This window comes from Habropoda laboriosa, unplaced genomic scaffold, assembly GCF_001263275.1.
Source record: "Habropoda laboriosa isolate 0110345459 unplaced genomic scaffold, ASM126327v1 scaffold64, whole genome shotgun sequence".
In the NCBI taxonomy this organism is placed as follows: domain Eukaryota; kingdom Metazoa; phylum Arthropoda; class Insecta; order Hymenoptera; family Apidae; genus Habropoda; species Habropoda laboriosa.
Genome location: NW_017100183.1, coordinates 151,425 through 177,351, shown reverse-complemented (window position 1 = coordinate 177,351; position 25,927 = coordinate 151,425). Strand labels below are relative to the sequence as shown.

At 39.8% G+C, this 25,927-nt stretch overlaps 6 protein-coding genes across 6 annotated transcripts; 4 read left to right on the top strand and 2 right to left on the bottom strand.

The window, feature by feature from the left end:
• Positions 1 to 330: 330 nt before the first annotated feature.
• Positions 331 to 4,804, bottom strand: LOC108579190 (tyrosine-protein kinase Fer-like). Its single transcript, XM_017942659.1, is given in 15 exon segments — positions 331 to 473; positions 560 to 682; positions 787 to 909; positions 998 to 1,150; positions 1,237 to 1,450; positions 1,604 to 1,780; positions 1,863 to 2,096; positions 2,497 to 2,667; positions 2,833 to 3,000; positions 3,002 to 3,212; positions 3,289 to 3,426; positions 3,649 to 3,844; positions 3,907 to 4,003; positions 4,090 to 4,263; positions 4,366 to 4,804. Coding segments are annotated over 15 exon segments (2,535 nt in total). The 5' UTR covers positions 4,579 to 4,804.
• Positions 4,805 to 5,218: 414 nt separating this feature from the next.
• On the top strand, positions 5,219 to 5,915 carry LOC108579232 (cytochrome c oxidase subunit NDUFA4). Its single transcript, XM_017942715.1, has 3 exons — positions 5,219 to 5,370; positions 5,438 to 5,584; positions 5,741 to 5,915. The coding sequence occupies exons 1-3, from the start codon at positions 5,314 to 5,316 to the stop codon at positions 5,792 to 5,794; spliced, it is 258 nt and encodes an 85-aa protein (XP_017798204.1). The 5' UTR covers positions 5,219 to 5,313; the 3' UTR covers positions 5,795 to 5,915.
• Positions 5,916 to 6,762: 847 nt separating this feature from the next.
• LOC108579120 (phosphopantothenate--cysteine ligase) lies at positions 6,763 to 8,356 on the top strand. Its single transcript, XM_017942571.1, has 6 exons — positions 6,763 to 7,090; positions 7,157 to 7,287; positions 7,379 to 7,476; positions 7,566 to 7,780; positions 7,901 to 8,083; positions 8,171 to 8,356. Exons 1-6 carry the CDS (start codon positions 6,962 to 6,964, stop codon positions 8,354 to 8,356), a joined length of 942 nt encoding a protein of 313 aa, XP_017798060.1. The 5' UTR covers positions 6,763 to 6,961.
• A 410-nt stretch (positions 8,357 to 8,766) lies between these two features.
• Positions 8,767 to 12,771, bottom strand: LOC108579194 (vacuolar protein sorting-associated protein 16 homolog). The gene is made up of 16 exons (XM_017942664.1): positions 12,686 to 12,771; positions 12,415 to 12,601; positions 12,189 to 12,317; positions 11,956 to 12,100; positions 11,745 to 11,872; positions 11,472 to 11,656; positions 11,016 to 11,388; positions 10,740 to 10,867; positions 10,504 to 10,648; positions 10,273 to 10,407; positions 10,050 to 10,211; positions 9,794 to 9,943; positions 9,436 to 9,683; positions 9,212 to 9,308; positions 9,003 to 9,106; positions 8,767 to 8,915 (listed from the first exon to the last, which is right to left on the bottom strand). Exons 1-16 carry the CDS (start codon positions 12,739 to 12,741, stop codon positions 8,777 to 8,779), a joined length of 2,511 nt encoding a protein of 836 aa, XP_017798153.1. The 5' UTR covers positions 12,742 to 12,771; the 3' UTR covers positions 8,767 to 8,776.
• A 481-nt stretch (positions 12,772 to 13,252) lies between these two features.
• Positions 13,253 to 19,262, top strand: LOC108579119 (chaoptin). The gene is made up of 6 exons (XM_017942570.1): positions 13,253 to 13,377; positions 14,690 to 15,297; positions 15,361 to 15,534; positions 15,620 to 15,738; positions 15,825 to 15,971; positions 16,044 to 19,262. Exons 1-6 carry the CDS (start codon positions 13,253 to 13,255, stop codon positions 19,059 to 19,061), a joined length of 4,191 nt encoding a protein of 1,396 aa, XP_017798059.1. The 3' UTR covers positions 19,062 to 19,262.
• A 1,514-nt stretch (positions 19,263 to 20,776) lies between these two features.
• Positions 20,777 to 24,826, top strand: LOC108579288. The gene is made up of 10 exons (XM_017942797.1): positions 20,777 to 20,910; positions 21,091 to 21,216; positions 21,405 to 21,559; positions 21,659 to 21,778; positions 21,877 to 21,937; positions 22,064 to 22,371; positions 22,496 to 22,627; positions 22,701 to 22,919; positions 23,002 to 23,451; positions 23,512 to 24,826. The coding sequence occupies exons 1-10, from the start codon at positions 20,789 to 20,791 to the stop codon at positions 24,282 to 24,284; spliced, it is 2,466 nt and encodes an 821-aa protein (XP_017798286.1). The 5' UTR covers positions 20,777 to 20,788; the 3' UTR covers positions 24,285 to 24,826.
• The last annotated feature ends 1,101 nt before the right edge of the window (positions 24,827 to 25,927 follow it).

Here is a 25,927-nt window from a genome sequence, read left to right as displayed (position 1 = left end):
TGGAAAGATATTACCTATACAGATAAGCATCCCAGAGTTAATATGTGCAAAAACATAGGAAGATTTTCATTCTATCAAACTCACGCGGTTCTTTCTTTCTTTTTTTCTTTTTTGTATACTTCCCAAAAAACACGTTATTGCGCTGCTTGAGATTTTCATAGCAAGTCATGGATATATCATGTACATACGTTTTGGTAATGAGCATCGATTTTTAAAGCTCATAATCTTTGAGCTATCGTAAGATTTATATGTGAGAATCTATAACTATAATAAACAATGTAAAAAGAATGTTATTCACGATACAGATTAGCACCGATCTAAACTTATTATTTATAAATATGCTTGAGACAATGTCTCGACAACAGTATAAATTTGATCGAAATGAGGACGTTTCTCTGGCTCGTATTCCCAGCATCGTAACATTAAACGGTATATTTCGTCGGGTGTATTTTCTGACGCTGGCATCCGATAACCTTAAGAGGCATACAAACAAATATTCATTGAAGTTTGAAGTAATGGTAAAAGGGAGATAATAATAAGATTATGATGTAAATATTACCTGCGTCTATTTTTTCGCGAGCTTGACAATTAGTCATTCCGCTGTACGGATTTCCACCTTTAGAAAATATCTCCCACATTAAGACTCCGTAACTCCACACATCACAAAGTGATGTGTATTTACCTGTAAAAAGTATTAGAATGAAAAATAATAAAGTCGCACATCGCATTATGATTATGATCAGAATTCCAAGTGTTTATATGCTACACAATATTTTTTTCAAATACCGAAATTTAATGCCTCCGGTGCGGTCCACTTAATTGGAATCTGTTTCATACCATGTGAAACAATGTACTCCTCTTCTTCCCGCGACATTCCAAAGTCTGATATTTTTACTATCGATTCGTACCCTAAAAGTATAATTTATCGTTTCTTGTGCTCTTATATCGATAATTCTACTAAATGATCCTTATGTTGAGTAAAAACATGTTCGCTTACCAACGAGGCAATTTCGAGCAGCTAAATCTCTATGAATACAATATTTAGATTCCAAATAGCGCATACCTGCAGCTGCATCTTTACACATTCGAAGTTGTTCTTGTTGCGTAATGGTACTGGCATTTTTTCGTAAATAAGTTAACAAAGAACCACCTGTCACACATGTTTACTTGTTATCAACACATAACTACGTTCCACGACTGAACATTATTTAAAGAAATTTATAATGGTCAATATACCGGGTACCAGTTCCATAACAATCATAATGGGTTGCTTTTGAACGCAAATTCCAATAAGCTTTACTATATTCGGATGATCATATTGTTTCAATATTCGTCCTTCTTGCATGAATTTACGCTTTTGCTCGTCTGGTAATGTTACTTTGCAGGTTTTCACAGCTACCTCAGTCTTACAGGTCTTCAATTGCGCTTTATATACATCTCCAAAGTTACCCTAAAAATGCACAATTGAGTACCTCATTTCAAATCAACCTCTACGAACTGTTACTGAAACTTCGATAAATCAGTATAGTGTTAAGGTGTTGTACATCATATGGTACTCTTAAAAGATTAAAATAACTTTCTCTTTCTTTAAATATCAATATACCCGTCCTATCTTTTCTAGAAGAATTACATCATCGTTGTTAAGTTCCCAACGTTCACGTAAAATTGGTGTTTTTAGAATAGCTCCAGATCGACTGGTTACAGGTAATCCGGATAACCATTGGTGACCGATTAACTCTTGAATCGATGGAAATGTTGGACCTTCAAATCTGTAATGTCCCTAAAATTAATACGAATATATTTGCTTCCGTTCTTCTACAAAGATTATACCGCATAATAACAGACAAAACTCCGTTGCTTACTTCAGGTGTGGTTTGCACAATAAAATGCTTATGCCCATCCCAGCAGACGGATAAAACGATTTGGCATTCGTCGTTTCTCGTTGTTTCACGTACTAAAAAGTCTCCTTCAGTCACGAGCAATCTCACAACTTCTTCCCTCGGCAGTACACCATGAAACCATTCCTCTTCCATCAGATCCCCGTTTCCATTTCCCTTCTGATTAGTCGTTAAATGGGAACTTCCGCGGAATGGTACCTATAACAATTTGACATTCATATTCCATCTGGTAAGATGAAGAAGTTACTCTTACCTATAACATAAGAAATCATTTCTCTTTCTGCCTATCTATTTCAATCATTGTCTCAATCATTACCATTTAACGCATCACAAGTGTTAGTTTAGAATACAACCTAGCGTAATTTATTTGTAAAAAATAAATAAACATGCTTAATGTTAATTATCACACGCGAATTATTATCAATTTTTGTAGACGTTTTATGATTTACACTCCATCATATTCGTGATATACGATGTTATACGTTGTATATATGTACACACGTAATAAAAAAAAGAAGCAATCACATATTAAAGCGATTACGAGTAAAACATGTTTACACGTGTACAACAAACGGGTAACATATATGAAAAAACATACAACTGGTAGAGTATTATCTGCTTTTGAGGTAGGACCTTCGCTACCCGATCTAATCGTTCCATCTTTTGTGTCGTTTATTAGCGGTAAAGATTTGAAGGGACACCTAAATATTGTCATAAATCGTTGATTCCTTCGTAATGTAAACAGACCAATGTCTGCAACTGTATTTTTCTGCAAGGGTAGTGGTGCTAACTAATATTAATCCTCCAGAAAAAAACAGTTTTACATTTGAAAACTGTTCACAGCACAGTAAAATATATGTATATAACGTTCTTGAAAACGGGTACCCGCGATATTTATAAAAATATTCACTAATATTCACATAATTCTAATTACCTTGCTAATAGAGGGTGAATCGGCATAAGAACTTTCCATGGAAAGATCATATCCAAGAGGTAATTCTTCACAACCTAATTCATTTAAAGCCGCTCTAATAACGTCTACTTGCCGTTGAAATAAATACTTACAATACGAACAGAAATACAACAACAATACAATATTCTTACTTAGATTCGCTATTATTCTCTGAAGGGTATTGGGGATTTTGTCGATTTTGTTGAGTTGCTTTCAAAGAAGTTTCCAATTCTGTTAGCCGATTCCTTAACCAATCTATTGTCAAATTATCTACCGTCAATTTATTTGGCAACAATTTCCCCGAAGTATCGTCTACGAGGTTCTCGTCAAAAGTAAATCTAATCGGTGATACTGGTCGCGTTCTGTAACGAATATCAACAAATTTTTAAGATCACTCTTACTAATTCACAATGACAAAAGTCACTTTGAAACGGATACCTGTGCTTCCCTATAAAGTCCCTATATTCTTCTACAGGTTTTACAGAATCCACAGCCTTTTGCATTTGCAGGTGTACCTCTTGAAATTTATCTGTTGTAAAATCAGAATACTTCACTATATTCTGAAGTACGGTTTTCCTATTATGCAGAGAACAGGATTTTCATTTTTACACTTATATTTGTAAGATACATTTAGAATATAACACACACTGTACATTGTAATGATTGCTGATAACATTTACCTCTTATATAACTCTATGTGTTGGCATAAAATTTTGTATAAAATGGATTAGTGACTCATAATGCAAAGCGAAGAAATACATGATTAATCTTTACAAATTGGAAAACAGTTACTCTTACCAGGATGTTATAAATTCTTCGTGAATTGCTTGTTGTCGATGAAGTAAGCTTGGTAAGTAACAAGTTCTTAAGTCATGTTCACATTCTGTTACAGCACCCAAAAGTAACACATATTCATTATGTGTAAGATGAAGTTTTCTGCAGGCATTTTGATATTTTTCTCTTACTTCGTCCAATTTTCTACCAACTCTGCCCGCTAAACAGACATTATGATTCACAGCAAATAATTTTAAATTAGTAAATAATACAAATGCTTACACTTGATGTAATATTCTTCAAAGCGAGATCTCATCAGCTTGTACATTTCTAAATTCTTCTGATATTCCAATTTCTTCCTGGCAACATCTTCAGTTAACTAGAAGATCCAACAAAATTGTGATACGTAAAGCTAAACATACTACACCTTTACCATAAGGTTTTTATATTTCATATTTCATATACCTGATGAAATTGATTATTCAACCATGTTTGCTCCTCTTGATACAACTTTCTAGCACGTCTCCTTTCAGAATATAATGTGGCAATATGTTCAACTACTATAGCTTCAATGGAATCTGCTTGCTGTTTGATTAATTTAGCAGTCTGATCAATAGAATCCATAATATCTCTCCAACTCTACAATATAGTGCTAAGTAAGCAAATATTTCTGAGAAATTGCAGTGTACTTTTCTTAAAAAAAAAAATCATCAATCATTCATCTCGATTTTGAGGAGGTACCTGTGCTATGAGACTACCAACAAGATCCTCATTGCGTTCGATTTTTTTTCCCTGCATCGTCAGGGAAGATATCGTCGAAGCATATTCACGATCTGATTTAACTTTAATCGTTAAGCACCGTCTCATCGTTTCGAGAAGCTTAATCTCAGCATCTTGACGGGCGAGTAACGCCTCGTGTGATGACTGTCCCTGTAAACTCGTAGAAAAGCCCATTCCGCTTTGCTTATGAAACCAAATGTCGCCGTCTTATCTTCTTTGGACGTGTCACGAACAAAAATTCATTCTTACGCTAAACGAATGTAATGACATTAATGGTCATTGACATAATGGCAAACAGTCTAGTGAACTTCAACAAGTCATTCATCGAAATATGTACCGCATCGCGAACACAAGTTTATGAACACATTACTTAATTAGACCCCTATACATCCTTACATTCGCTCAGTTGGCTGAGATCAACATTTATATTTATACAGACCTCAAACTGCAAAAATCTACTTTTATTCGTGAAATCCAGTCACGAAACATTAATTAAGATAGACGGTACATTCTATTCGGATGAAAACAGAAACGAACCGATGTACTTAAATTTATTGCGAACGTATTGAAGGCTTGAGAACCAGTAACCTGTTCATTTCTGTAGCCTAAACTATTAATATGTTGTTTCAATTTTACAAATATACATAGTCTTTTCTTATTATTAATATGATAATAAACGAGCTTAGGGAATATCAATCTTTCGAAATGCATCGTATTCTGTTGATCTGTAAACTCTATTATCGATGCTTATAAAGTAAAAGACTATAGGTTCGTCCTTATGAAAATTTCGTTCGAGATACGCATGAACATACGTTATTTGACTACCTACTCAGTTGCATACGAGGATTACAGAAGGTAAGGTTATAAGCGTGTTGAAAGGCAGTTAATTCTGATTTAGCACGTAGCAAGATGATCAGAGATAAAATGTCAGGCCTTACATGGGCGACTTTGAAAAAGAATTCAATGGTAAGTGGAAGAACTGCTGTAAAATCTATATGGACAAAATAATGTATCGTTTAACATTTCTCTTTAGCTACTGCCACTGTTCTTCTGTATTGGAATGGGGGCACTTGGATCGTCGTGTTATTTATTACGTCTCGCTTTCCGAAGTCCTGATGTTACATGGTCCACTAAGTCAAATCCTGAACCATGGAATGACTATTCGAATAAGGATTATAAGGTATGCTGTTCGTATATTAACAAGGATTATAAGATAAAAACGAAACGATTAACAGAATAGGAAATATTAAAAATCGCACCGACAAGTTAACTAATTTTGATTATTATTTTGAATATTTGATCATCAATTACCCAATTTTTCATTTTTTATTTTCAGTTCATAACAATTCAGGATACCTCTAAGTTCAGAGCTGAACCTCCGAAGTACTAAAAGCATGTTCTTTGTATATTAGTATTAATTGTAGATAATTAAATGATAATCGAATTGTCCCATTATTTATATTCATATTTTTCGAACAACCGTCAATAATGTAGATGCAAATTATATATAAGACTTGTATTACTCTACTAAATATAATGTACAAAGTTGAAATAAATATGAAATAAAAACATTTGAATAGCAGTAAAGTTCAAGTTACTTATTTCATTGACATTGTAGGAGCCAAACATATCACACATTGTTGCACGTTTTAATTTAACATTTATTATTATTAGTTCCTTTTTCACAGAAAAGTTTTACAAGTTGTCGCGTTGAGCGAAAAGCACGACGGTCAAAACATATCATTTATAATTAATTAATTATAATTATAATTAACTCGTAATTATCAAATATAAAATACTTTCAATAGGTAAATAACAAGGATGATTAAGAACATTGATTACAGAAAAGTTCTAAATAATGTAACAGGACATTTTTATCGATTGCGTACGTTAAATTACCGAACGTATCGCAAAAGAGCGTATACATCACTCGTAAATTATTTGCAAGTCTTTTTTATCTTTATTTATAAAATTTGTTCATTCGAATGGGATATGTGTGTGTGTGCGCGCGCGCGTATGTGTCTACATGCATACGGATAATATGTATATTGGGTTGGGCACTCATCGGAAGTTGAAGTTTTAAAATTTGGAAAACTTTCCTCATTTTGTTTCTATTATCGTAGATAGAAGAAAACAGCTATTGACAGTATATTTTTAAGAATAATATGCATTAGTGAATATGACTGTTTTCTTCTGTGAGAATACTGAGCATACTGATTTCTGTAACATCGCGTGGAAGAGGGACAAAGAAAATTTGAACGGTGCCGCCCTGGACAAGAAGACCGACTACGTGTTAAGAAGCACGTGACACATATCACATGTAGTGATTAGATTAAGATGAGTTTCAATTTCTTATAGTTTTTTAAGTAAGTACGTCGTATACGTCGTATTATATTTAATGAAGTATCGTTTATTTAGAAAACGGTATATAATCGTTTCCAACGTTTATCCTATGAATTACACGTGCTTTTGATTGCATCATTTAGAAAAGAGAGAAAAAGTTTCGCTGTGATACTGAATTTAGTTTGAATTATAATTATAATTATATAAAAGAAACATGGATTCAACTTGGGAAGATTTTTATAATAAACACCCACCACCCCAGGATTTTGTTCAAAGTGAAACATTGCTAAAAGCATTTGCGGAACGACAATTAAAAAAGAATACTAAAGTTGTATTAATAACGGTGAGTGTTCACACTGTTGCATGTGAAAATATTATTACTTTAAACTAGCACATATGAATTTTATAGAGTGGTGGTACAACAATACCGTTAGAACATAATACAGTCAGATTTGTTGACAATTTTAGCGCAGGAACAAGAGGATCAGTATCTGCAGAGTATTTCTTAGAAAACGGATATGCTGTAATTTTCATGTACAGGTAGGCACTTACAAAATTGTGCAAATGCTTGAAAAGGAAAAAACAATGCAACATGCAATGTACCATTGATGTGCCATTTATTTATTCATAGACTTAACTCTTTGGAACCATTTTCAAGACATTTTAAGGGACAAAAAATTCTTGATATGTTGGAGGACAATCGACAAGGTGAAAAATCTACAATTACAGGTACATGTGTAATACATGTATATAACATAATATAAAAGTATATATTAGCCTTATAATGTTCTTAATTCTATTAATTTAATTGGTTTTAGTCCTACCACAATATACAGAAAATTTGAGAAAAATATTACACAAATACAGAGAGGCTTTGGATCAAGACAAGTTATTGCAACTAACTTTCACTACCCTCTCAGAATATCTTTGGCTTCTACGATCTGCCTGTCAGGCACTAGCTTGTTTTAAAGATAAAGCAATTTTATATCTTGCAGCTGCTGTATCAGATTTCTACATCCCATCCAATGAATTGGTATATCTATTTGAAATTTTCTATTAAAAGATCTTAAACTGCATTTATAGGAAGAATATTTGTACAGAGAAACTTTATTCAATTCTATGTACATATTTCAAATTGATTTCTGATTTTCAGGCAATTCACAAAATGTCTTCCAAAGAGCCACAAACAATATCCCTTCAATTAGTACCGAAAATATTAGCTCCCCTAGTAAGTTTGTGGGTGCCAGAGGCTTTTGTAGTGTCTTTTAAATTGGAAACAGATGAAAATCTCCTAATTTCAAAAGCGAGAAGTGCACTAAATAAATATAAACATAACGTGAGTAATGTCTATGTAATTAACAGAGCACATTAAAGATACAAGCTATGTATACCTTTTGTGTACATACAAAGTATTTTCCTACAGTTGGTTATAGCTAATATGTTACAAAGCCGAAAGCAGCAAGTAACGTTTGTCACTCAAGAGAATAATTATGTTATTTCTCTTACTAATGAGCAATTAAAGAAAGGTGAAGAAATCGAACGGTTGATCGTTAATGCACTTGTTGATAAACATCAAAGTTTTCTACAATCTACTGTGAAAGATAACTGACAAACCCTTGAATGAATGTATTTTTAATTAATAAACTGCATTTTATTGTAAAATATATGAAATAAATATGAATCAATTGTACTCCCGCTCGTTACCGATAATCAATCGTTTAGTACTATATTAGTACATGTTGCCATACTGGAATATTTAAGAGATCAATTAAAAAGTATTAATTCTATTTCTATGTTATGTATAATAATATTATTTACATGGCACACATGCACGTAGATTGAAGCGCTCGCGCTCAAACGTTTATGTTTATTTAACTTTAAGCAGTTATACGTCGATTTAATTCAACTTGGACAGTTATTTTAATAAAACATATTTGGGAGTATTTTTTCTAAATATATATACAAAGAGGAGATGGCAATTTTAATCAACGATTAAAAATTCTATTATATTGAAGGTAATAGGGATATATCATTTTCTGAAACTTGCTATGTACATATTAATTTTATCGGTGAATTGTCTATCTGTTCCTTCGTCCTGCGTCAATATAAACGTTAAGGCAGTAACGTCTTTTTGTTCTACCGCTGTTTGAACCGCCTCATTCAACATTCTGCAAAACCGTATTAATAATTTCGTTGAATTGCTCATAATTACTACAATACGCATCTTATGTTAATAATGAATTAAGCGTACTTACTTTAATTTAACGAAGTATTTTACTTTCAATTCATCTCTTACTTTAGGTAAATATTTCTTCGCTTCCTTTTCTTTATTATATTTTAAGCACTGATCTATGAAAGGCTAAAAAAAAAAAGAAAAAAAAGTTGAGAAAAAGAGAAATTTACACATTGTGTTATCGATAAATAACGTGTATTTAATACTGTATGGATGTATTTCTACACGTACCTCATAACCAATCGGAGATTTTTTACTTTTTGAAAATTTTTCTAGCTCATCCCACATAGCTTGTTCTGCTAAACATTGTATTCGTAACCACCAATATCTATGAAAATAAAAGGAAAAAAAAAACAAAACATTACGTGTAGTGTTGACTGTCGATGCAGCATTCGAGGAAAAGCTTGCGAAAAGAAGTTTTAAGAGATACATATATAAAATACGCTGCTCTGTACCTTCGATCTGGTATTCGAAATTCTGATCTTAACTTGTCAGCCAACTTTAATTCATTCTGCAAGAGTAATATTTTGACAGTGTCATGAAGTGGTTTCCCAATAATCGATTCATGTAATGTCTCTTCCACAGATTTTTGGTAGCGCAATAGTTTTATTTGTTCCTCTGTCAAAGCGGCATTGGTATCGTTACGAGCCAATTTGAAATTTTCGTGTGCGGATTGTAATAGTGCTTCTCTGGACGTTATATTCTAAAAAAAAGCAAATTCTTATTTGTGTGAAACAATTAATGACATTGATATATATGCACGCGCGTGTGTGTGTGTGTAAAAGATTGGTTACATTATTAGTTTTCGCAAACCTTTGGTTGGTAACTCTCGGTAATAAACCATATCGCTTGAGAATGAAAATCATCATATTGATTATAAATATCACGAAGTGTTTTCCGATCATGATTCTGACAATATTTGATATATAAAGCCATTGCTAAGGGGCAGTGCCTTATGGACGTCTGTGTGGAATCAGTGAAAAGAATTTTTAGATATTCTTATATATCTAAAATATAGGTAGATATTTGTCGATCGATTAAAATCATTCGAATAATAAACTCTGTTCACCTGAAAATCACCGAGCGGCATGTTCTTTCTGAGATAAGGTATTACAGTATAAACTAAATCGGTATTTCCACTTTCAACGGCTTTACGCAGCGCAGCCTTTTCTTCACCAAGTGTTAATAAAAGCGGTACTTGGTGATGTGCACGTGGTTCATAATCTATTAGCTGAAAAAAATATGTAAGAATTATTTAATAATTCGTTATTTCACAATAAGAAAGTATCTACTTTAATAGCTAGGTGTTTTCGGCCGCAGTCGGCTGCTCTTTTTGCAATTTCGCTGTAAGAAACACCCAGTGCGTATCCTAATTTATCAGCTATTTCTTCAGCTATTTGTTCCTCATCCAGCTGCGTTTGCTTTACCTAATGCAAGAAAAGTAATAAAAATGATTAAAAAATTGTTATTCACGTGTACGTTTGAGGATAGAGCAGGTGGAGCTTAGGCATAAAAGGTATTACTTTATAGCAAGCCCAATGCGCTAATATTCGGCTTTCCCCGTCGATTTCCGGTAATTGAAGATGCTTTGCAATTTGTATACTTAAGTAGTAATGTCTTCTTGCAACGAGCCTATCCAATAATACTTGACTCGTTAGAACGGTAAATCTATCGTCGTTAAGAATTATCTTGTCACGTGTAATTATCAAGCCGTAGAGAATAGTATTGAAAAGTATTGCGTGTTAATTTGAAAGGATACTGTGTGTACGTTAATGGTATTCCAATTTCAGGGTGCCTGACCGCGTTTAGAACCCTTAGGGTTCGACACATGTTAACGTAATATTCAGGATCAACTGCCTTGGTAAATCCTTTTCCAAATTTAGCTGCCTAAAATCACCGACAATATACAACACAATATAGACAAACACTTTCTCCCTCTCTTTCTCTCTGTGAGGTGCGTGCACGCACCATATATGTGTATACATAAAGAAGAAAAGAAAGAAGAAAATAGTAAAAACTATGTTACGGATGTTACCCTCATTAAGAGTTTTTGCGTTTCAAAATGAAATTCGTGACTAGCTCCATCGATGCAAGCTTTTATCGCCTCGTCTAATTTATGTTTCACTAGATCTATATAACTATGAGCTTTGTGACTTTTTTTTTGAAATTGTTTAGAAGCTTCGAGTAGGTAAGACGCTGGATCGGTTGAATTAATTCTAAATATCTTTTGAACGACATTTGGTACTTTCTGTATCATTTCGTGAGAACTGGCAGATAACACGCGTACACCATCAATCTCTGTAATAAGATGCACCGGACCATCATAAGTGTATAATATAGTTTCGGCTGTTCGGCCGATTACCATTACGGTACTGTTCCAACTGCATACTACAGCTTCTGTTCCACACCTGAATACATTTGGACGTGAACATTAGCAAGTCTATTTTGGAAAAGTAAAGATACCGAAAAATGAAGCAAGCATATTACTAACCATGCTATGTCTCCTAATGGTTCTTCTTTTATGTTTGTATAATGTTCGCAATATTTTTCTTGAAAACTTACAGCACCCATATACAAATGACCAGTATTGGTATAAAGAGCAATATGACGATTGTTTCCAGATACAGCCATAGCTATCACACTGTACGTTTTAGTATGCCTGGTAAAAAGATTTTCCTAAAAAATACATATATATAAGTGGTTTGATGAAAGGGTAAAAACGTGTTTCAACTTATTTTTTCACATTCAAGCTTTTACACCATACAAACGGTATGCGAGTTGCAATCTGATGCGACTGATGTATCACAAATATTCCTTCTCGATTTGATAAGACAACGCGAGTTTCTCTGTCACAGGGTACTAAACACCAACAGTCGATCGGCCCTCCGTATCCTGTAGAAAAGAACGAAAGATACGAAAGGTGTACGTTTGGTTGTTAACGAAAGGATACGGAAGAGATAATTTAAGACACTTACTGGGAATTTCGGATATTTGTCTAACTTTTGGTTCAACTACGTTGTTTACTAAAAATATACGATTGGTGGATGTTAAAACAGCAATGCCAGTTCCACTGTAACTTAGAAAGAATTTTGCTTCTACAACTTTAGTATCTTTCACCTCCTGTGAGAAAAAAGTTTGATAGACGATAAGAAAGATTGGATAGATAGAAAGTCTACACAGTTTAAGCAGGGAGAAGGAACGTGCGTACATTTCCCATAGTAAACTTATGTTGATATGTACCAAACATGTCATATATATGAACCATGCCATTGTCTTGTACGCATAATAATTCTTCCTGTTGAGACCAACCAAGATGAACTAACTGCCCGCTGCTCCACTAAAAAGAGAAGAATGAGATTGAGCGTAAAGACAAATTTTGTAGCATCCAGCAGAAGATAAAATAATTTGGAAATTAATGTTTTCGAAAGATTTACTTGCAACTTGGCTGTTAATTTTCCAGAAGATGTATACAAATATACGACAGGTTTATTTGCTCCTTGAACTTTAACCAATTTCTTGGGATTTCTGGTGACAGCAATAGATCCTCCGTACGGAGCTGACACTAATAAATTGTTATTTAAAACTTCATCTTGAAAAGACAGCGGATACAGTTCAAATTTCCTATAAAATAATTTTTCCTCGATAACGATTTCTCCTTTTCTTTTTCTTATTTCTAACAAAAGGATAACCTCTTATCGTCATTACCTAAAATAAACATCTCGACCCAAGGGAGACCAATCCGCAATTAACATTGCCGACATTTTTACGAACTTGTATTTGTCTCAAACCAAGCACTAATTCATAGATTTCACTGTAATCATGAAGAAGGATAAAGTTAATGAAAAGAAGATGGGTGAGTTTCGAATTGATCCTAGGATTCTTACTCGACGGAATGTAATTTGTTCTCAGCACAGTCTGCATTACACGAACAGCGGTGTATAATAATGTAATATGTCTGTTAATTTCACAAGGGACAAACGAAAATGGTAAGCGTTCGATTCTTCAATGGTCCGCGTACATAAAAATCGTTGTACGTTGTGCGAATACAACAAACGTCGGAAAGCTCGATTATCGTGCTTATTGACGAGAGAGATGTGGGGAGAAGAGATAGATAGATAGATAGATAGAGAGAGAGAGAGAGAGAGAGAGAGAGAGAGAGAGAGATGCATTTATAAGAAGGTTCCGTGAGCAGATTGCATTCAAATCGGTTTTGCACATTCAAGTGAATAGCATAAACAATTGACGAAGGATATAAAGAATGCAAAAGCGGTAATGACTGAGCTAGTAGCGAAGCGAGATGATAATCAGATTGGTGGAACAGGAATCGTAAGTGGATTGGAGAAGCGAATAGAATGCGGTAACGGTTTAGGTTGCGAACTCAGAGGCACCGAACGAACGTAATGGTGTGGCAGTGAAAGGTTGCTCGACTAACATTCCTACGTTCATCCGATCACATCTCGCGTTCTTTCCCGGACTGCGTGTACTACACACACACACACACGCGCTCGCGCGCAAAGAGAGAGAGAGAGAGAGAGAGAGAGAGACGTACTACACGAGTATATGCTACACGTCCACCTAGCTTGCATATATATATACGTCATATTCTCGATTCAACAGTTTTACAGTTTCCCCTACCTGTGAATCGGTCGCCTCGTCAGTCGAAGAGGTTTCTCCAGGTAGGTAAGATAAAGTGACGCGGGGCCCCGTTACGTCCGAGTCCGCGAATTCTCTGGAGAAGGGCAAGAGAACGCGAGATCCCCACCTTGTTTCGCTTACAAATACGATTTTCCGTCGACTTGATCTCTTAGAGAAGTTGTTGGTTTGTCGAATCGGTCGCGGTGCGTTCCGCTTCTTTCGTTCCTTTCTTGGAATGTCATAGAATAGAATAGAATAGAGTAGAGTAGAATAGAATAGAATAGAATAGAATTGAATCGAATCGAACCGAATCGCGAGAGAAATCGAAGAGGAACACGTAAGCAGAAGGAAGGAGAGGAATCTGGCTGGCTGGCTGGTTGTCTCTGTTTGAGGACAGGCAGAGGGAATTTTTCGAGAGAAAGAAGGATGACGAAGAGGTATTGTTAGTGTTATCGGAGGTTGAAGGAGCTGGTGTTGCTGATCGATCGGCAATTGAGGCATTACGGATGGTGATGTGGTACTTGGACAAGCGATAATACGGTGGAAAACAACGAATATGAGAATAGCGTAAGTTGCCGTTTTGCTAAAGGAAGGGGATGGTATCGCGAGGTGAATCTATTTTTCCAGTAATCGTACGATTTTATCGGCGGATTTATCGAGCGGGCAGTTCGCGATGCATCGCGGGAAACGAAACCGAGTTACTTATTTATTCTGCTCGTCTCGAATGAGAGGAGGAAGCGAAGTGAGAGGAAAAGGAGTGGAAGGTGAGACGGATAATGGAGAAGCGAGGCCGGTAACGTTAATCGAGTCAGTCCGGTCAGCATAGGTGTTTCCGACTTGTTTTTCCTCCCTGCGGTAAAGCAATCAGCAAGCAGCAGCGTGGCAGAGGCAGAGGCAGAAATCACCGTTAGACGTTCGGTTTCGAACCTTCCCACGTTTTCCGCACTAATATGTATATCGCCGGTGTGTTTCGTTTCTCGCCGGCTCCGCTCGGTTTCGTTCGTGGTTTGGTGATGATAACCACCACCGGAGGGAAAGTATCCGAGAAGGATGATGACGCTTGGTCGTTTGCAGGTGTTATCTGGCGTTGATCGTTTTCTCGGTTGTCTCGACGAGGCAAGCAGAATGGATACCTTGCGTGGAATTGAAGCGGGAGCTTCAGGTCCCGTGCAAATGTGCCCTTTCCACCAAGTACAGCCGCTCGATCGAGATGAACTGCGATCGAGTGGTGTTTACGCGGGACATCGTGGAGGGGCTGCGGGGACAACCGATCGTTTCTATCAGCCAAAGGCAGAGCGGGTACCAAAATCTACCGGAGGATTTACTGAATTCGAGCAAATTGAATTTGAGGAAGCTCGATCTATCCGGAAACTCGATCCACAGGTTAATGGACCGGTTGCTTCAAGCGCACACCGGATTAGAAGAATTAAGACTGGCCGATAATCTGTTGGGCGACAGCCTGAATCCTATATTCTCTAGCAACGAGTTTCACGGCATGAAACAATTGAAGCTTCTCGATCTAAGTAGAAACGGCCTGCGAAGTATCGAAGAGGGGATCTTGAAGGGATGCGAGAGTCTCGAGCAACTTTACTTGGACGGGAACAATTTGACGACGGTGCCGACTATGTCGCTGAAAGGGCCAACCTCTATCAGAGTGCTCTCATTATCCGGGAACAATATTGGTGCGTAGCGTGTGCGTAATATCATTCCCCTGGCGGTGTTCGCTTTATTTTCTTCTTCTCTAGGATCAGTTGCACGAGCCGCTTTCTCGATGGTCGGCGAGTCGGTGTTGCGATTAGATCTGAGCGAAAACGAGCTGTCTCACATGGAAGACGACGCACTTTCGGGGCTCGAACGGTTACTCGTGCTCAATATTTCGCGCAACGATCTTACTCGTTTCAACAGCGATGTTTTCAAAGGTAATTTCAAACGACACAGTTCTCCCTTTCCGCGTACGTATGTATGTAACTACTACTAATCACCGAATCGCGCGGCCACTTTTAGGGGCATACAATTTATTACAGCTGGATCTGTCCACTAACTTTCTTCGAGAATTTCCAAGCGACGCGCTCAGACATCTGACGGAGCTGAAGTTCCTCAACGTTTCGAATAATTTGATCGATGTAAGTGAATTAGAACTAAATTAGAGCGTACGTAGGTACGTACGTACGTACGAACCGCTTAACAAGCGCATGGTTTATGGTTCCAGGCGATCGATCAGGCGTATTTGTCAGGTGTGAAGGAGCTGCAGGTACTGGATCTTAGCCGAAACAACATCGGCCGTCTCGGTGTTAACGCGTTTTCGAGCTTGTCCGAATTGACCAGGCTCGACTTAAGCTTGAACGCGTTACGAACGGTAGGTGAACGATATACCCCCTCCACCAGCAGCTTGCCCTGCCCGTTCATCGAATCCGTGTATCCGTTACAGATCGAGGAATCCTCGTTCGAGGGTTTGACCAAGCTGAAATGGCTTTCGTTGCAAGACAACAACATCCTGCTGGTACCGGCCACCAGTCTCAACAGATTACCCTCTTTGGCCCATCTCCACATGGAATTCAATCGCGTTGCGGCTCTCCCGATCGAGTTAATCGAAGCGACCGCCTCCAGTCTCGTCACGTTGGTGCTTACTCGAAATCTCGTGAGAGAAATACCGGCTGGCTTGTTCCAGGACTTCGAGATGCTGGTCAGCATCGAGTTATCCGGGAACATGCTAACGACCATCGGCCCTGACACGTTCGCCGGGCTGGAGGAGACGTTACTCGAGCTGGACGTCTCGTCCAACAGGCTGACGTCGATCACCGGCGGCGAGCTTCTCTTGAGAAAACTCCTCTCCCTTAACCTGTCCGGCAATCGGTTGACCCGTATCCCACCGGAAACGTTCCAGCGTCTCGATAGCGTTCGATATCTGAACCTGAGCTCGAATCCACTCTACGGTGGCTTCCCACCGGTCTTGCCCTCCACCGTCCTCGATCTCGACGTCTCGCGTACCGACCTAAGAATCCTCCCGGCAGTTTTGCTGCTAAATCTTCAATCTCTGGAAAGGATATCGCTCGGCGGTAACAGACTCGAGAAGATTGAGGAGGGGACGTTCGAACGTCTGGAGAATCTATCGAGGATCGACCTGTCCGCGAATCTCATCGAACGCATCGACAACGGAGCTTTCGTCGGCTTGAGCAACCTGTACCAGCTGAACCTGCGGGGCAACAGGTTGAGCTCGTTCGCCGGTGAACACTTCGACACCGGCACGGGATTGGAGTTGCTCGATCTCTCGAGTAACCGAATCGATCGATTGTCACCGACCGCTTTCGCCATTCATCCAAGATTACGAGAGCTCGATCTCTCCGACAATCGATTCCTCCATTTCCCGAGCGAGTATCTCACTCCGTTGCAATTCCTCGAGCGGCTCGACTTGTCTAGGAACGGGTTGAAACGCGTCGGCGAGTTCGCCTTTTCTCAACTCGGTCGTCTTCGGACGCTGAATCTCGCCGCGAATTGGATCGAGTCTGTCGAGGAGCTGGCCTTCCACAATTCGACACAGCTGCAGCTGCTCGATCTGTCCGGGAACGGGATCGAGGGGTTCAGCGAGAGAACGATGGAAGGTCTGCTCCGTCTCGAGCATCTCGATCTTCGGGACAATCGTTTGTCCTCCCTGCCGGAGACTATTTTCGAGCCGAGCAGAGTTCGATCGGTCGAAAGCATCGATCTGTCCGGGAATCGGCTCAACGAGATCCCGATGAAATCCCTGCAGAGCCAGGCTGGATCCCTCTCCAGGTTGAATCTCGCTCGAAACCTGTTGGTCGAGTTGTTCAGCCAGGAGGTAGCGAGCAACGTGAAGGAGCTCGACCTCTCGGACAATCCTCTGAGCGAGAACGCGGTGAACGGGTTAGTAGGGGAGGGGAAAATTCTGCGCTCGTTGAACCTGGCCAATACCGGAATCGAACGTCTAACCGTCAGGCTCGAGACGCCGTTCCTGAAGCGGCTGAATCTCTCCGGGAACCGGCTGACCGAGCTCGGCTCGAGCATCCTTCAACGCGCCACCATGCTCGAGACGTTGGACGTCTCGAGGAACCGACTGCCGGATTTCGCTGGCGCGATCGCTGCCCTCGAGTCCCTGCCGGCCCTTCGTTCCCTAGACCTTTCCGGCAACCGACCGAGAACGATCAACGAATCCGTCACCTTCGACCGCCTCACCAGTTTGCGCTTCCTCGAGATCTCGCATCTGCCCGACTGTACCAGGATCGAGAGGAACGCTTTCAAACCGTTCGCGAACCTTCGCTCCTTGTCCGCCCACGATTATCCCAAGCTTGGGTATTTCGACATTCAGGGGATCCTGAAAGGGATGAGCAAGCTGGAAACGTTGGACATCGAGATCAAGGATTCCTCGGTGGGCAACGAACAACTATCGATACGCAGTCATCCCCGACTGAGAGAGGTGATCCTGCGCGGCGACAGGCTTAGAAGCGTTCTATCGAGTTCGTTGGTCGGCGTGAGGGTGCCGAAACTGACCGTCGGTATCAAGAACACCTCCGTCGACTCGATGCCAGCCGCCCTCTTCTTCCCTGTTCCCCGCTCCACCGAGCTCCACCTCGATATTTCCCAAAGCAAGTTCACCACCCTATCCGCCCAATTTCTTGCCGCCCTCGACGAACGAACTGGCACCGTTACCATCAACGGACTCGCCTACAATCCAATCGTTTGCAACTGCCACGCCAGCCAACTTTGGAAATGGCTCAGAGCGGCGAACCACAACCACCGCCACCATCCTTCCAATCTCGTTCGTTGTTCCGCTCCAGTCCACCTCGCCGGATCCAGCTTGACCAACCTGACGGAAGATATGTTATCCTGTAATAACTCCTCCTCAACCTTTTATCTCGATCGTCGTCCCGGCGCGGTTCACCACGCTGTTGATCGCCCCGGTACCGTAGCCACTCCCTCCAAGCCCACGCCGGCAAACATTTCCGGAACGGACGACACCCTCATCATTGGCATAGTCGCCGGCGTGGTCGCGTTCATAGCTCTGATCGTGATCGTCATCTGCGTTTGTCGATTCAGATGGTCCGGAAGGGTAGACGAAACGCGTCGCTTCGCCGCGGCAATCGCCGCCAGCACTATTCCGGACGCCTCCGTCATCAGACCAGCCAGCGCCTATTCCGGCAAGATCAATCATGACGCTTATCTCGGATCCTACAACGGAGGATCCACCTTGGACCGTGGAAATACCGCGATGCCCGCTACATCCATGCCAACCACACCTGTTCAAATCATGCCTTTCCTTCAACCACCGATCCACCTTATGCACACTCTTGTACCACCTGTTTCCGCCCACCCCCATTCCCACTCCCAGTCGCAGGCTCAGTTACAGCAATTCTACGGATACTGCGAAGGTTCCTCTCTACCTATCTACGTTACCTGTTCTACCACGCAGGATACCAAATGCGACAGATAACTCCGATCTTTTTCCTCATTCTACGCCTATACCTCATAATTTACTCAATCTTCTCGTTTTATCGTTAAACAGCGCACATATTTTACCAGCACTCTATCGAGAAACGTTCAGTGCTTGAATTTTATCCTCTTCTTTCGTTCCGCGACCAATTGCCAACCACCTCTCTCTCTTCTTCTTTAAATTGTTCGAGATTTTCGTCAGTAGCCCATCTGAAACGAGAAATGAACCCTCGAATCACTGTACGTATGTACTTTCATGCGCATGCGCATGCGTATATCGCATGGCCGCATGCGCGTAACCTTAGATTACAACGTGATGTGTATTAATATGTATAAATTAACGTGGGGGATCCTTTCCTGGCTATAATTGTAATTAATCTTAAGACGAAATAAATATATACAAACTAGTCAAAGCTCTTTATATTTCTGTTTAACACGATAAATCGATATTAACAATTTACCTAGTGACGAACATATCCAAGACAATTGACAGACTACTAAATTCAAACCTTTAAAAGACGCGCGCAAATCAGACGCATGCGCAAACCGAAAACCCGACATGCTTACTATACGTAAAACATGTGTATATTGTTATATATTTTAATACAATTACATATCATCGTGTATCGTTGTAATATAGCGATAACTTTATCTACACACGTCCTTTCTGTCCCTCTCTCTTCGATACGTCAAAGTCAAAAAGAACTGCTTATTAGAGCAGAATGCAATCATTCGGTGAATTCAGCAAGAAAGAGAATGCATTAAAGTTTAAACCTTTTACTTAACCGATACTACTACGTAAATATATTCCGATAGATATTTTTTAACCCCCCGTTAATCTCGCATCTTCTATCGATTATCGAAACGTAGCAATCGAGAAATCGCTAATATCGATATACTACGCATTTACAAGTGTGTGAGCAGGCAGCCGCGTATTTACGCTACGCAGCAGCGTGCACAAATAACGTAACCTTATTTCAGGATCGTGATATGTCACAAGTACGTCTCCACCGCATATTGGTATACTGATACGTAACTGCGTGTACGTCTAAACGTTCGTTAAAAACAACGAAATATTTCATCTTTCTGTGGAATAAAATGCGTTTGATTCTTAACGGTACGCCGGATCGAACGATATGAACTAACATTCGTCATTCGGATCCTGTGCATGCGTGCGCGCGCGCGCGCACGCACGTGTGTGTACGTGTATCTTTCATACGAGTTTCGTTACTTTATCATATTTTACGATTTTTCAAACGTTATTCTATTGTTCGTGAATCCGTTGGATATGTGTACAAATTAAGTGCACTTATGTGTAACTACGGTACAAGACAAAATGACTCTGATCGTTCTTGATCAATCGGTTATCGCGAAACCGTTTCGAACGTAGAAATGTCATGTGGACAGATTGAAAGTCTGAAAACGTGGATTTCATAACGTAACTACACGACAAAATGTAATGCAAAATTATATAGATTTAAAGATAAGTAGCGAGAAAGAGAGGCAGCAAGGTGAGGAGAGCTGTAGAGAAAAGTGAAGAAAAGAAAAGGCAAGGGAAGCAAATTATCCAAAGATAGAAAATTACATACCGTCGCAAGCAAAGGGAAACGATTCTTTGACAATGACTTGATCGAAAGGTGACTTTTCAAACTTGCAAAAATCTGTATTTTACTTTAAACTCGTTTTAAGAAGCTGCATTTTACAGGCCCTAACTGTACATGCCATATCATGATACAACCTTTTCTCGAGGAAGGTGCCTGGTGTTACTGGGTTCTCTCTGTTGGAGCATTGTTATCCTTTCTTGGTCTCATCGTTGCTTGCATATGTAGCTGTCGTCGTAATGAGAACAAGTAATCCACCATAGATTCTTATACTCATCCGTGTAATTTAATGTTCTTTAAACGAATAACATTGTGTAGATTCCTACTAACAAAGATAGAATCAAAGATACAATACTTTACGTTCAAACTAAGAATCCTGTTTACCGTATCGTTTACAAGGATACGTTCAGTTGTAATTCCTTTAAATAGGAATGAATTTCTTGGCCTCGCTGGAATGGTAACTCTAAACGATTCTGACAACGACGGCTTTAACAGGATACCGATGACAGATGCCCTTCGTATAGCGACTCAAGATGCTGTTGACAGCGGAAAAAGGTTCCTGCCATCATAAACTTGATTCGGCAATATGCACTCTCGTTATTAAACGTAGATGCTGCTATCCTAGCATAATCTTTCATAATGCTCGATCTTGATCGCTATTTGCAACGCGATACAAATTAGTACTGCATCGCGTGATAATCTTTCTGTCTTGATACTGAGAAATATTAACGCTATGCACATAGGTCGACCACCAGTGCCAATAGAAGTCTTCCAGATATTCCCAAAGACAAAGAGAAGAGACAGGAGAATGTAACTGTATCCGTGCCTCAAGATATTTATGAAACCACCGAAGTAATTGGTGATCATTCAGAACTATACGCGACAGTACGGGACACAGGTACAAATTCGTTCCATCGAATATACACATTCTACGTAACATACGCACACGCACGCGCGATCCTTCATTTTTTAACCATGTATACTGCATTTAACGTAGCGGTGAAGGAACATGCGTCTGAACTGGAAGCGCTACAACTTGTACGTCAAAATTCTTCGACTCAAGAAGCCTCGGACGATCAGTATTCAAGATTTGCAACATCACCCAATTCTGACAATGGTACGAATACAACAGCAATTATATCGTTGCAGCACTCTTTTCCTTCATTTTTGCCCGTCAATTTGCACTTTATTTGTAACCGTTTATATTTGTTTCAGTCGAACATCCATATGCTCAACTTCAAAATGTTCAAAAAACCGAGGCTAATCAATCGAATCGGTAATAAGTGCAGAGTCATAAGTATCAGTCTAAGATGATTTGTCTTTCTTGAAATATATCTTTGCTTGAGCGCGTACGTGCGTATACATTTTCTCTTCTTACATAAAGTTGGTAATAATATTGCAGAAATAATAATAATAATAATAATAAACAAACGATCGATGCTGATAAACCATCAACATCAACCTGTCAAGTTAATGGAAATCCTGTGGCTCCACCAAGAACTCGTCGATCTTCGTCGCACAATTCGCTTTTGTCCGCCGAAACCGGTCCCCCGCCTGATATTCAAGCGGCTAGTGCCATATCGGGGGGAGTACAAGCCAATCAAGATTTACCCTATATGACGCCGCCTTTATTAATGTTACTTTCTCAGCCACCTCAACTTCAGTCCAACAGTTCACCACATCATTTTAGCGGAGATTCTCAAGACTCGAGTAAGTATTCTCTCTCTCTCTCTCTCTCTCTCTCTCTCTCTCTCTCTCTCTCTCTCTCTCTCGTAAATTAATTCTTCGTCGCGTTTATTTGCATTTCTTTCTCCTTCTCATTTTCTACTCGTAGAAGGGTACACAAGCATCAGTGTGAGAGAGCCTTTGGCAAACATAATTGCGCAAACGAAGACTATTTGTCGCCAGAATCAATCCAGTCGACCTCTCATAGATCCTCATTACGCGACTGTGTCGGATGACTCTGGTATGTGTGTATTTCACCGATACCTCGTTCTATCATATTTGATCGATGACGCGCGCCTTCTTTTACTTCATAGATGAAATGTACGCTGCCATTGACGAACAAGATAAAGTGTATACCAGTGGTAGCGAAACGTACGCTCAGATACAACCGACGGTGACAGAGGTTCAACGAGTCCAAACCGAACAAACGCTATTTTCTCGAGCTCCGTCACGTTCCGAAGATAGTTATCCTGCTCCGCAACCACCAAGCGTCGACAGTTTACGGCACGTTGCGCATGCTCATTCCAGGCAAGGTAAGATTACAACAATAGTCCTTGAATTTATGCGACTATCGTTACATATTCACTTTACTGGAAATCAACTACTCGACTGCAGCTTCGTCCTCGAGTGCCAACAGTTCCATCATAAACCCTGGCTCACCGAAACCGGAAAAACGTCAAGCTAATTCTCCGTTACCACCTCCACCGGAAGGAATGACAGAAGTATACGCCTCGATCGAAAAAAGAACGAAAACTGAAGACCGTTTCAAGTCAAGTTTATCCAGTGGTAAATCCTTGGAGGACATGTACGCGAAGGTGATGAAGAAGAAAAAGGACGTAGAATCAGAAGAGCAAAGCGACGCGCATTCCAACTCTCACGGAAGCCTCCACTCGGAGGTGTTGATTGTTGGTTCCGGTAGGAAACCGAGTCTCGTTGAAGTGAACAGGATTTCATGGTCTAGTCACGATTCTATGGAAATACAAAAGAAGGAATCCGATTTCGTTGCTGCTGTTACTGCTGCTACTACTACTACTAGTGGTAGTGGTAGTGATGGTGGTGGTGGTGGTAATGGTAACGGTAATGCTAATGGTAATCTTCATCTAGACACAGACTTGTCGTTGAAAGCATCCCCTTCGCCGTCCTCTACGAGAATCACCAGCGAAGAGGCGGATACATCGAACCACGGCTTTCTGCCAACCGGCGACGATCATGGCTACGAAGCGGTGAACGCCGATTTAGCGAAAAAACATCCAACGATTCGCGAAACCTGCGATCCGAACTACGAGATATTGCGACCGCAACAACGTGCGATGGACGTTATATCGGATTACCAGCAGCAAACTAACACCACCAGCGCCGTCTTGATCTCTCTGCGAAACAACACGAATTTACCAAACGCTTCTTCTTACTCCGTACCGTTCAAGCACCGACAGATCAGCAACGCCAGCAGCGAGGATCCTGGCTACGAGAAAGTAAGATTGAGAAAAAGGATCGAGATCGATCAGGACACGGACTCGGAACCGAATTACGAGAGTATGCCGCACGACGACTCGGCTGAACCGAACTACGCGTCGGTTTGTCGACCTGGGGACAGCGATACAGATCCCAACTACGAGTCCGTCAATCACGGGGATCCCAATTACGAGAGCGTGAAATACATGAGCGTGACTGGTGGCACGGAGGAACCACCGTACGAGCAAGTGAACGCTTACAAATCCGAACAGAATGATCGCGACGGATACGAAAAAGTCAAGAGGCAAATGTTGTTTAACGTCGATTACGAAAAGATACATCAGCATCAGAATCAGGATCAAAAGCAGGGTCAGAGTCAGGATCAGGATTGTTCTACCGGACCGATCAACGGAGATACTGATGATGAACAGTATGTGCAAGTGTAATCATTCAGTGCAATTACATATCCCTTTCTTGACCGCGCGCGCGCGCGCACGCACACACACACACACACCCCATTCTCTTTTCTCCTTCTCTATCACTAGACATTTCCCACACCTGTGTTTATATACTCCATCATATCCTCGTTAAAACAGATCATTCGTCCTGTGATGACTACAAATCTGTTTCTTTCCTTTGTCGATTTTGACAGTGCATTGAAACGGTATTGATCAATTATTTTAGGTTTGACGCATTGACATATACATATACGGGACACGACATTGTAACTTTATATAACACACGCGTACTTGCATCATGGAAATCATTGATATTTTTCACTCTCTTCACTCTGTACCCTTCCTTTTCTACCACCAAATTTATCTGGACTGCGCATTTAACACACCTAACTATCAATTAACTCATCATTAACTTATAATCAATATTGGTGAATGCTGTCATTACCACTGTTGAAAGTACCGTTTGCACGCGAATCGCGATTAGAGAGAGAGAGAGAGAGCGAGAGAGAGAGAGAGAGAGAGAGAGAGAGAGAGAGAGAGAGAGAGAGAGAGAGAGAGAGAGGCGGTACTTCATCCTGTCGACACAATCGTATTTCTTCTTTTTATTAATTTTCCTTCTTTATTCCATTCTTGCCGATGCCCCTGTTTCTCAAATAACTGTCAAATAACCCCATAAATTTGTAAGTTTTATGTATATAGTATTGTGCATCATATACGTGAGGTTTATTGAACTTTTGAACGTCTAGAACTGTCTGCTTGATAGACGAAGAGACGTAAAAACGGTGTCGTGATTAAACGTGCTTGCTCTTCAATACAACGATTTTTGTATTCTTTTATATGTATTTTTCACAAAATCGAATGTTTTTTGGTAAAATAAAGAGAAAAAAGAGAGGGGGGAGGGGATGAGAGTGTTTTCTTAAAAACCTGAGAATAGGAAGTCGATTTGTTCGAAATCGAAATGGCAAGTATAGAGTATGTCACAAGACACACACAGATCATCATTTACATCCTTTATTATTTCCCGTTTTGCTTATTACTGCGTGGGGAATTTGTATATTGTCGAAGATGCTCGTCAGCGTTGTTACTCCCTTCGTTATTTCGAACATGTTAAGTATGATCCTTTGCTCCGTACTGTTACCATTGTTATACGATTCTCGTTTCAACGCAAATATCCATACGCTTCATCCATTTCCAAGAATTTTATTGTCCATACGAACGGGAAACGAGGATCAGGAATGAGAAAAGAATTGGACGCGTGAATTTTAGTTGGCAACATAGCAATCGATCAAACTGTATGGTACAGTAAATAAAACCGGTGCGTTGTTACGTTCGATTTTCATGTATATAAATACATATAATTCAACTATTTATAAGAATAAATGGCAACATTTACCGCTTTCGGATATATACGAGCGTAAAACGATCGCTTGAATTCAATAGTTGGTCGTAAAAATTCTCATCGACGAAAGTATTTTTATTAGGTATTTTGTAGACAAGTAACATATTGAAATTACAGCATGATCGGAAATAATCCAAACGTTAGTTCGTTGAACAAGAGTGACCAGAGCTGATATAGAGGAAGCAGAGAGAGAGAGATGGTAAAGTAGAAACCGAGCGCGTACATCTTAAAG

What these genes read in the sequence shown, in the direction of transcription:
- LOC108579232 (XM_017942715.1), top strand. Translation starts at nt 5,314, where the DNA reads ATGATCAGAGATAAAATGTCAGGCCTTACATGGGCGACTTTGAAAAAG. An exon ending in CTTTGAAAAAGAATTCAATG is followed by an intron (nt 5,371 to 5,437) that starts GTAAGTGGAAGA and finishes ATTTCTCTTTAG; the next exon opens with CTACTGCCACTGTTCTTCTG. An exon ending in ATTCGAATAAGGATTATAAG is followed by an intron (nt 5,585 to 5,740) that starts GTATGCTGTTCG and finishes TTTTATTTTCAG; the next exon opens with TTCATAACAATTCAGGATAC.
- LOC108579120 (XM_017942571.1), top strand. Translation starts at nt 6,962, where the DNA reads ATGGATTCAACTTGGGAAGATTTTTATAATAAACACCCACCACCCCAG. An exon ending in GCTGTAATTTTCATGTACAG is followed by an intron (nt 7,288 to 7,378) that starts GTAGGCACTTAC and finishes ATTTATTCATAG; the next exon opens with ACTTAACTCTTTGGAACCAT. An exon ending in TAAATAAATATAAACATAAC is followed by an intron (nt 8,084 to 8,170) that starts GTGAGTAATGTC and finishes ATTTTCCTACAG; the next exon opens with TTGGTTATAGCTAATATGTT.
- LOC108579194 (XM_017942664.1), bottom strand. Translation starts at nt 12,741, where the DNA reads ATGTCGGCAATGTTAATTGCGGATTGGTCTCCCTTGGGTCGAGATGTT. An exon ending in TTTCGAATACCAGATCGAAG is followed by an intron (nt 9,309 to 9,435) that starts GTACAGAGCAGC and finishes TTATTTTCATAG; the next exon opens with ATATTGGTGGTTACGAATAC. An exon ending in AAATACTTCGTTAAATTAAA is followed by an intron (nt 8,916 to 9,002) that starts GTAAGTACGCTT and finishes ACGGTTTTGCAG; the next exon opens with AATGTTGAATGAGGCGGTTC.
- LOC108579119 (XM_017942570.1), top strand. Translation starts at nt 13,253, where the DNA reads ATGACTGAGCTAGTAGCGAAGCGAGATGATAATCAGATTGGTGGAACA. An exon ending in ATTATCCGGGAACAATATTG is followed by an intron (nt 15,298 to 15,360) that starts GTGCGTAGCGTG and finishes CTTCTTCTCTAG; the next exon opens with GATCAGTTGCACGAGCCGCT. An exon ending in GCTTGAACGCGTTACGAACG is followed by an intron (nt 15,972 to 16,043) that starts GTAGGTGAACGA and finishes TATCCGTTACAG; the next exon opens with ATCGAGGAATCCTCGTTCGA.
- LOC108579288 (XM_017942797.1), top strand. Translation starts at nt 20,789, where the DNA reads ATGATACAACCTTTTCTCGAGGAAGGTGCCTGGTGTTACTGGGTTCTC. An exon ending in CGGAGATTCTCAAGACTCGA is followed by an intron (nt 22,372 to 22,495) that starts GTAAGTATTCTC and finishes TTCTACTCGTAG; the next exon opens with AAGGGTACACAAGCATCAGT. An exon ending in GCATGCTCATTCCAGGCAAG is followed by an intron (nt 22,920 to 23,001) that starts GTAAGATTACAA and finishes ACTCGACTGCAG; the next exon opens with CTTCGTCCTCGAGTGCCAAC.